Source organism: Barbus barbus (genome assembly GCF_936440315.1).
Source record: "Barbus barbus genome assembly, chromosome: 15".
Classification (NCBI taxonomy): domain Eukaryota; kingdom Metazoa; phylum Chordata; class Actinopteri; order Cypriniformes; family Cyprinidae; genus Barbus; species Barbus barbus.
Genome location: NC_136743.1, coordinates 14,693,447 through 14,703,773, shown reverse-complemented (window position 1 = coordinate 14,703,773; position 10,327 = coordinate 14,693,447). Strand labels below are relative to the sequence as shown.

General features: G+C 37.2%; 2 protein-coding genes across 3 annotated transcripts; one reads left to right on the top strand and one right to left on the bottom strand.

The window, feature by feature from the left end:
* Positions 1-1,338: 1,338 nt before the first annotated feature.
* LOC306880743 (large ribosomal subunit protein uL30-like) lies at positions 1,339-4,106 on the bottom strand. Its single transcript, XM_079434481.1, has 7 exons — positions 3,859-4,106; positions 3,198-3,303; positions 2,932-3,098; positions 2,593-2,730; positions 1,895-2,004; positions 1,573-1,790; positions 1,339-1,393 (listed from the first exon to the last, which is right to left on the bottom strand). Exons 1-6 carry the CDS (start codon positions 3,870-3,872, stop codon positions 1,582-1,584), a joined length of 744 nt encoding a protein of 247 aa, XP_079290607.1. The 5' UTR covers positions 3,873-4,106; the 3' UTR covers positions 1,339-1,393; positions 1,573-1,581.
* On the top strand, positions 3,912-7,493 carry LOC306880742 (retinol dehydrogenase 10-B-like). Of its 2 annotated transcripts, none has more exons than XM_079434479.1 (6): positions 3,912-4,616; positions 5,436-5,671; positions 5,763-5,861; positions 5,948-6,093; positions 6,202-6,333; positions 6,416-7,493. In XM_079434479.1, the coding sequence occupies exons 1-6, from the start codon at positions 4,343-4,345 to the stop codon at positions 6,537-6,539; spliced, it is 1,011 nt and encodes a 336-aa protein (XP_079290605.1). In that variant the 5' UTR covers positions 3,912-4,342; the 3' UTR covers positions 6,540-7,493. The 2 variants fall into 2 exon arrangements, with proteins under 2 accessions (XP_079290605.1, XP_079290606.1); XM_079434480.1 differs by having other exon boundaries at positions 3,914-4,616; positions 5,535-5,671.
* The last annotated feature ends 2,834 nt before the right edge of the window (positions 7,494-10,327 follow it).

The following is a 10,327-nucleotide window of genomic DNA, read 5'->3' as shown; positions in this document are numbered from 1 at the left end:
TTCAGAAAGTAATAGAAAAGGAAAAATGTACCAAAATATAACACATCAGTACTAAATATTCTGATATCTATACGAGCATGTCTGTTTCAGCAAAACACAGGTTCAAGTGTTTCCATTTCCACTTAATAGCTGAGCCATAGTCTACTTAGAAATACATACATTCTTGAAATAAATAGTTTTAGCATGATTGCTGCGGTGACGACTCTCCACATCAGTGAATCTGAGAAATGGAAAGATCATTGTTTTTAAATGGCCTTCAATTCAGATTCAGCTGAGGGAAACCCATGACGGCCATAGTAAATCAACTATGCCCTCTGCTGGATGAAGGAAACGGCACTTTACTTCTACGAGACGTCAGCTTGACCGGATGGGAATATTGTACATCAAAGAATGTCATTTTAACGTTCCTCTCGAGGTGCAATACACTTTTGCCCCGAGAACAACAAGGTCATTGGATGTCAACAGCTCAATCCAGAATCTTGAGTGTATGATTTGTATATTAACTGTACATTCAAGACATTATCGGCAACATCCATTTAGTGTGTAGAAACACAGGTACACAAGTTGTGATGTCAATCATACTTAAGTGATTTTTAAAACAAAACTAGGCAGGAACACACAAGCCCTGCTTTAAGTATTCAAATCGGTGCCTTTTCATAAACAGTCATTTATGAGAAGGCATTAAGATCTTTGGTTTGGTTCAGACAAGTATGTACAGAAAGTCCTAATTTTTATAGAGTAAAATATGCAAATATAATTCAGTTCTCAGGTTGTTTTTTTTTATGTAATCTTAAAGCCCTAATGTTTCTGTATGTGAAATTCATTGTTTGCTGTCACCAAATCAAAAGGTGATGGAATAGAACACTGAACATAACTAAAGCACTGCATGATCATCTACTCGCACAAGCATTGAGCAGATTTATCTTTAATACAACTTGACTATTGTATGTACATTCCAATTTCATTTCTGCATATTTTTTTTCATTTAAGATTGGATCCTAGTTGATATATCAATGTGATATTGTTTATAGTTGTACATCTTTTCTTTGAAATAGTGAATGCATTGTTCCAGATACCTAGAACGACCATTGAACAAAATAAATGTTTGTACAGGACACTATGAGCACATTCTTTACAGTTAAAACATCAGTAGACCTCCAACCTCATCCTTACATGGTTTAAAGGCGAGAAGCTTCATTAGATATGATGTGGGCACACAGATGTAGCATCTTTTCAATGCAGTTGAGACTTCAGAGACGCATGCTTTACAGTATATCATATTAGCAGACTAAAGTGTCACACAATAAAGATGCCAAGAAATAAATTTCAAAACCAGTGTTTGTGTAAATGATTTTATTTTCTCACAGACCAACAGCAGAAATGTTCCAAAAACCTGTAAGAGAAATCAAAAAAAATTGTAGATTAAAAGTTTGACTTAAGGGCATTTAGTCATAAGTACAAAGATCTACAATCCACTAATAACCTGAATCGCGCACACATTTCCGATATGGTCTGCAAGAACAAGCTGAACGCAAATGAAACAATGTCAGACTTCCGAGGGCAGGTGCTCACCTAATGGTCTTAGTTCATCCTCCTGACGAGTCTGTTGATCTGGTCCTCCCGGTTTCCTGCATCACCTCCCTCAACAAAGTGGGTGGTCTTCTTGTTCATGCCACCACGAGGGGAGGACAGTTTGAATGGCCAGAGGAAGTTGTTTGCATACTTGAAGTTCTTTCCAACAGTGTAGATCTCATGGATGAGATCCTCAACGCAGATGATTCCGCAACGACCTGGAGAGATACAAATTATGTGACAATCTAAAAAAACAAAAAGAAAAAACACTACTACTGTAATACTTAATGTTCAATCAGGATGTGTACTGGCTTATCCTTACCAAGGGACTTCTCGATAAGGGAGTTGTCTGTCAGTGGAATGCGTTGCTTCCTGATCTTGCCATATCCACGCTTGTAGATGAGCTCACGCACAGATTTAAGGTTGGGGTAACTGAAAACAAAATGGAATTTTAGCAAGCATAGAAAATGCATGTAAGTGACAACACATCACATTAGACATGCAGTTAACCCATAAATTAACTGTCTTCCTTAAATTGGTTTGGAGTAACATGAAGATGAGCACATTAGAAACTATTTTTTTTCGTACACTACCGTTTATAATTAGGGGTTAGCTTATGTTTTAAAGACATCTCATGCTTGCCACTTATTTGACCCAAAACACAGTAAGTGTACAAATTTCACAATATTACTATATAAAACCCATGTTATTTTAAAATGCATTTTATTCCAGTGATAGCAAATTATTCTAGTCTTGAGTATCACATGATCCCTCATAAATCATTTTTATTACGCTGATTTGGTGTTCAAACATTTATCAATGTTGAAAACTGTTGTGCTACTCAACATTTCTGAAAAATGATCCCCAACCATCCTTGCTGGATAACTATTTATTTCTTTAAAAACAAATCTTTGACACCAAACTTTCAAGCAGTATTGTACCTTTAACCATAAGACAGCTGTAAATACACCATGGACATTCACAATTTTTACATTCCCAACACAAAACTCATTTACGTACCCCCAGGCAATGTAGGGCTCTGCAATTCGGAGCATGTTGATGGAGGCCTTGTTCAGTTTCACAAAGACACCGTTGAAGATCTGGCGGAGACGGAGCAGCTGAAGCACCTTGCGGACTTTGGGGCTGACACCATTGATACTGAGGACAAACAAGGTATTATTACATCGACAACTTTCAATAGAGAGTTTCAATAAGATTAATACTTGGTGGTGGTTTCAGAGGATTTGGCTTATTTTCAAAAGGAATCACCATGGTCGATAAGACGGGGAAAAAAGAGCAACATCATTAACCACAACAGGTGACATCTGTCTGCAGCATGGCAGATAAACAAAAACGTACCCTCTGATCCTGACGACAAAAGCCAGTTTGGGCTCAGCTGGGACGTAGAAGTTGCCTGCCTTGCGAGCCATCCTGCTCATGCGGATTTCACGCCTGTACATCTGCCTGTATTCATTGTGGTAAGCTTCAGCTCTCTTGAAGATGAGCTTCCTGGTGACTTTGCGGGCCTATGGACATGAGAAGAGATGCATGCTCAATTTTGGCTCTACACTGATGCTTTTCAAATTTATTTCGACCTCTCTTTGGATAATGTCTGAACCACTAACCTTCTTGTCAGCTGATGCCTTCTTCTGACGAACAGCCTTGATGGCAGCAAACCGCTGTCGCCTCTTCAAGAGGCTTTCAGGGACTGAGGGAACCACCTTCTTCTTTCTGATGAGAAACCAAAAAGTTGCACATTTGTCATTTTCTTGGTCTCCACATTAGGCCTGCAGACCAGGCTATAATGACAACTGTCACTTTTTTTTTAAACTACCCTCTACGTATAAACTATACAACCCAGATCTATATTATAAACAATATATAACAACACAAACTTAAGACTACTTTTATTAATAGGCACAGTACTGGCGTGTAGCATAGCATCATGTCTTTGCATCAAGTTAGCAGTCAGCTAATGACAGTAAGTAAATGTTGGCACGAACAAGAGTATTTCACAGCCTAACACTACATTTGGGTATTTACGCACAGACACGTTTTAATGTTATTACATGAACTGTTTTTTCACACGTTGCTGAACCGATTAAATCCAGGCAGGCTACACGACATTCACATCAAATTTATTGATTCATCATTCCCCGCTGGTACCAATTTTCCAATCATAATGATTAAATATACACATATCGCTCACTTAGGCTCCAAACAATACCGTAGGAACAATATTACAACCGATGGAAAAGGATTTAAATAACACGGTATCCAACTTACGTTTCACCCGCCATTATCCCTACAGTAAAAGAGGCTTCTACGCATGCGCGGTGGCGACTTAAAAGCGAGGTCCTTCAGACGTTCGGTTATGTATTAGGCCTCCAGGTCTAATGCCTGCATTTTAAGAATAAAAGTGTAATAATTATTTTACTTTCTGGTTGCGCTAAAATTTTATCCTCTGAATTTATTATGTTGAGATGTAGATAGTTTGGAAACCGTGCATTAGATATGACTCACACGCTATGACTGTTTTGCATAGCAGGCGGACTCAAACACGCGTGGAAAGTCATGTTAGTTCGATCATATTTAAAGAGCTGGAGAGCCACAGAAATACACTGTTATGGGTAGAATTCATCCTGTCGTGAGAGGGGATCCGGATTTTATTCAAGCACATTTGCGGTTTGATTTCTTTCTTTGCTGTTGGAGTTGAAAGTCGCTGTAATTTGTTTAGTTTGTCGAGTGGAAACAGAGGCACGCGTACATTATGAATATCGTAACTGAATTATTCGTGGTTACTTTTAAAATAATATGGTCGTTCCTACTGGCCGGTGCTAAATGGTTTATTCCTCCACGGGAGAAGAGTGTGGAGGGGCACGTGTGTGTTATTACCGGTGCTGGAAGCGGTCTCGGGCGACTCTTTGCGCAGGAGTTTGCCCGGAGACGAGCGACCCTTGTGCTGTGGGACATCAACCGAGAGAGTAACGAAGAGACCGCCGAGATGGTGCGTGAAATCTACCGAGAAACGCTGCCCTCCGCTGGTGAGTTTAATAGTAAACGACACTTTCCACCTATTTTTAATCTTTCACAAGTGTTTTATTTTATTTAGTTTTATTATTATCTTTATTATTTAAAAAAATTGTAATGTACAATAAACTTTATGTCACAAAACATTTGAAAATACTTTTCAATACTAATCTGGATTGAAGCAGCAAACATTCGGTGTAAGAGTAAAGAAACGACCATTTATAATACGTTTATTTGATTCACAGCTGCTACATATAGTGTTTAGACCTCGACAACTTGTTAACGTTAGTTAACAAAATGCATTCTGTTCATTGTTAGTTCATGTTAGCTCACTCCATTAAATAATACAACTTTTGATTTCATTAATGTATTAGTAAATGTTCAAATTAATTTCAAGAAAGATTTGATGAGTGTTTTAGAAGAATGTTTCTTAAAAAAAAAAAAAATGTTAATAGAGGTAATTAATAACAAATGAAACCTTATTGGAAAGTGTTAACTGTATACTTTTTTTTTCTTCCTTAACCCATTTAATCCCATTTTTTAAAAGTAAACAGGTGTGTACTCCCAAGTAGAACGTTTTTAAAGACTTTGTTTTATTAATGATAACTGATGGTAATTTAAAGATATTTCCTCAGTTGGTCAGTAAGACCCTATAAATAGTAAATTAACAACTTTGTAAGAATTTAGTGGTTTTATTTTTAGTTGACAACTGTGTTAAATACAGAAACAACCCTTCAAAATCAAAATGTAATTATTACTGGGATTAAATGGGATAAAACCGATTTAAACATGTAAAAATGCAATACTCTTACGTAATCTTTTTATTTTTAAAGGGTCTTCAGATAGTGTTCAAGAGTTGCCTCTGTTCCAGCCGAAAGTTTACATGTATGTTTGCGACGTCAGTAAACGCGAGAGTGTGTATTCGACCGCAGATAAGGTGCGCAAAGAGGTGGGCAACATCGACCTGTTGATCAATAATGCTGGAGTTGTGTCAGGACGTCATCTTCTCGAGTGCCCTGATGAGCTTATTGAGAGGACTATGATGGTCAACTGCCATGCTCACTTCTGGGTCAGTATATGGCTTAAATGAACGCCATTAATGTCTTCTCTTTTCACATCTCGTGTTCATCTTCAGAATGTGTATATGTTTATATTCACAGACTGCAAAGGCTTTCCTTCCCAAGATGCTTGAGCTGAATCACGGACACATTGTAACTGTGGCTAGCTCACTGGGCTTGTTCACCACTGCTGGTGTGGAGGTAAGAAATTCTCACTTTTTCCTCCTCTTATCTAGTACAGTGTACCACAGTATGTAACAAAGGCACCTTTCTCCTTTTCATTGTAGGACTATTGTGCAAGCAAGTTTGGAGCCATAGGCTTCCATGAGTCTTTGAGCCATGAATTGAAAGCAGCTGATAAGGATGGAATAAAGATGACGCTTGTCTGTCCTTTTTTAGTTGACACTGGCATGTTCAACGGCTGCAAAATTAGGTTTGTGGTATTTACTGCATATGCTTAATTTAATTCTGATGGCAAGACATGTTCTAATTTTGATTAATTTAATTGTTCTCTTACAATCTTTTATCTCTTTTTAAACAGGAAAGAAATGGCACCGTTGTTTCCACCGCTAAAGCCAGAGTACTGTGTCAAGCAGGCCGTGAGAGCCATACTAACAGACCAACCAATGATCTGCACGCCACGAGTCATGTACATGGTCACCTTCATGAAAACGTAAGTAAATGCCATAAAAACCTGAATATTCTTGTTTTATTTAATCTGTTTAAAATGGTCTTCAATCTCTCATATTTTGCAGTGTTCTGCCATTTGATGCCATTGTGTGCATGTACAGATTTATCGGGGCTGATAAATGCATGTACCCCTTTCTGGCTCAACGCAAGGAGTCCACGAACAACAATGAATCAAAGATTGGAATCTAACTGGTTCTGACTGAGCAATGCTGCTGAATTCTGTGTTAGTTCCTCTGGAACGCTGAAAGATGTACATTGAATTGTTTTTCAGATGACATTTTGCTGTCAACTTTGAGGTTGCAATAATTTAAAATGTAGAACACTATGCAGCGATTAGCTTTAATTATGAAATGCTGTGTGTTACTGTAAGGTTGCTTAAGGCCTGTCACCTATGTACTATGTATTATGACATATGTATTCACATTTTATTTGTCGAGTATTGTTGCTTTCCTCTCAACATTCCAAGACTTTGTCACTTTAGAGGTTTTATCCTCCTAATAACACTATGAAATGCACTATGTAATGAAAGTTCTTCCTCTTGTTGCCTTTGTGGTGTTGATGATTTGGGATAACACCAATGATTAAAGTAAAATATTAGCAGAAATTGCCACAGGTGTTTATTATTAAATAAACAGCCTTTAAACTAATCATGTACAGTTTCCTTTTTCCTTAATGCTAAGTGATGGAAAAGGTGATTTGTTTTCTGTTTAAAAGTTCTATTTTTAGAGTCGTGGCAGATTTCCAAACAAGGTGGAGGTTAAATCCATACTTAAAATCCATAATTGTCTCCACATTGAATGGTAGATCCCATTTCTTTATGCATTCAACTGCAAGAAACACTCCAAAGCATTTAAAAGCTAATAAAAAGCTACAACCTGTGAATATGTGACCCTGGACCACAAAACCAGTCTTAAGTCGCTGGGGTATATTTGTAGCAATAGCTAAAAAAAAAAAAAAAGCTTATTTATTCAGCTTTCAGATTATGTATAAATCTCAATTTTGAAAAATTGACCCTTATGACTGGTTTTGGTCCAAGGTCACATATACAGTGCCCTCAAAATATTGGAACAGTGAAGACAAAATTGTTCTGTTGGCTGTGGATTCAAGACATTTACAAATATGATTAAAAGATTAATATGAGACAAAACTACAGAATGTCACATTTTATTATTAGGTGATTCAACACATAAATGTTTTACCAGCTAAGAAGTTCAGCACTTTTAGTGTTTCATCCCTCTATCTGATGTGAGCATAAGTATTGGGACAGTTGCCTCACAGATCTTTCTAAGTGATCAGTCGTGTCCTGTTGCATTAATTCTTCAGATATTAAAAGCAGGGAAAGTGTCGTATCAGTTATACGCATTACTTCTGCATTCTGAATCCTGCAATCGATGATGACACAAAAACCAGGATGAAGATGAGGGAGCTGACTTTGAGAGAAAAGCAAGCAATTTGGATGCTAAAAGAAAAGAGGAAGTCAATTATAGCTATAAAATACAAAGGGCATGGAGAAATCAAGAGTTTGGCCTGATCGTCTGAGAAAACAACAGTAGTTGATGACAGACAAATCATAAAAGCTGTGAAAATTAACCCTAAAAACATGTCTGTAAAATCACCAACAACGTCCAGAAAGCTGGGCTGATGCTCTGACTATTTCCTCAGGAGACTTTGACACAGAATTACAGATGCTACACAGCAAGATGCAAACCTCTGACCAGCACCAAAAATAGAAAGGCAAGATTGGAGTTTGCAAAAAAGCACAAAGGTGAGCCAGAAGAGTTTTGGAGCTGTGTTTATGGACCGATGAGACAAAGATGAACCTTTATCTAAGTGATGGGAAAGCAAACGTGGAGAACAAAAGGGAACTGCAAATGATCCCAAGCATACAGCCTCATCAGTAAAGCATGGTGGAGGTGGTGTCATGGTACGGGCATGCATGGCTGTCTCTGGAACAGGCCCTCTCAACTTTACTGATGACTTAATGTATGATGACAGTAGCAGAATGAATTTGGAAGGGTACAAAACCATCTTGCCAGATTCATTGGGAAGTGCTTCATACTGCATCAGGACAATGACTCAAAATATCCTGCCAGTTCAGTCAAGGAATTTATAAGGGCAAAGAAATGGAAAGTCTTAGATTGCCCAAGTCAATCTCCATATTTAAATCCGATTGAACATGAATTTCACCAGCTGGAGAGGAGAGTAAAGGCAGAAACTCCCCAAAACAAGCAACAATTGGAATTGGCTGCATTAAAGGCTGGGAAAAGTATTTCAAAGGATGAGACCAAGAGTCTGGTGATGTCTATGGGTCACAGACTCACTGCTGTGATTGTGTGCAAGGGATCTGCAACTAAATAATAGCTTTTAATCTTTTATATCTGCCTTATGTTCAACTGTCCCAATACTTATGCTCACATCAATGAGTGGGATGAACTCTAAAAGTGCTGTTCTTTTTATTTGGTAAAACATGTATGTGTTGAAACGGCTAATAATAAAATGTGACATTCTGTAGTTTTGTCTCATATTCATCTTTTAATCATATTTGTAAATGTCTTGACTCCACAGCCAACAGAGCAATTTTGTCTTTACTGTTCCAATACTTGGCACTGTATGCCTTGTTAATAAATGATCTATGAGGTCAGTTGAAAGCACAAAGCAGTAAAAATAAGTTTTACATTTACTTTCAACTATATAAACTGAATAGTCAGGTGAGGATCTGTGTATAAAATACATTTGAAAATATTATGTAACGGAACATGCATGAAAAGTTTTAACCGAATGATAGGGCTCCTTATGGACGAGGCTTGTTTTTAATGTGCATTTTTTGGGAAAAAAAATTAATGCATTGAAAACATTGCTGAAATAAGAGAATTAAACAAAAGAATAAATGCTGATTTAAATGTATATCTGTTCATTAATTACAATATTTGATTACAATGTTATTTATTCATTTTATGTACAAGTCATTTATGCCCCTCTAATAGTCCTATCACCTACACTTTCAAATGAATGCATTGTATGAAGTAGAGGATGTGACTACATTATGTAAAGCCTGATATGCAGAGTCTTTCCCTGTCCACTCACTTGCGGAAATACCAGTGACTGTAGGAGAGAAATATCAGGCATATTTATCAATGGAGTGATAAAATAAGGGAATCACATTCAAATGCCATAAAACTGATTATAAATACATATGCTTGTTCCTGGCTAGAGGGAAAATGGGATTCCTCTTAATAGTCTGAAATCAGGAAAGGGCTCACAGTCGAGATCGGCCTTTAGTCCATACCTTTGCAGTGCTCTTCATTATGTTTAACAAGTGTTGAAATCATCAAAATGCCATCTATGTAATCTTACTTCAGACACATTATTAAGAAAGCTGCCAGTGTTACTCATGGCACTGCCTTACAAAAACCTGACAGTTCATACACTTGACAGCTCAGTGAATAAAAGCCAAGCGACGCCTGTCTGTGGATTAGATAACTCCACTTTCAGCCTAAATACCAGCAAACAATAAAGAGCCCCTTGTACAAACTCAAAAAGTATGCAGCATATTCCTCATTAGAGATGACAGCATAAAAGAAAGAACTGTTGATGTGTAGCAGCCCATTGTAAGGTGTTTGTGATGTGCTTTCACTGGAATCTGTAGTATCAGTTAATTATGCACAGACAATTATTTTGCTTCACCAATAATTGCTTTGAGAGAGACTGCAGTTTACATTTGGCAAGTTATATATCTGAACCTTATACATTTTATAGCTCTTTATATACAATGGGTAATTTTACGAAACAACTTACTTTCTTAGTTTCAGCTGTTTTGTAACAATCAAATTACTAAACTTGAACTTTTCTGCACATTTTTATATTTGCAGATTGTTTTATCAAAAGGAAAAACTAAATTTCAGTTTATATCAGAGTCATTGCATCACTGCCCTGTTATCGCAGTAATGTTGGTTTGGTAACTCAATTACAATGAGCCA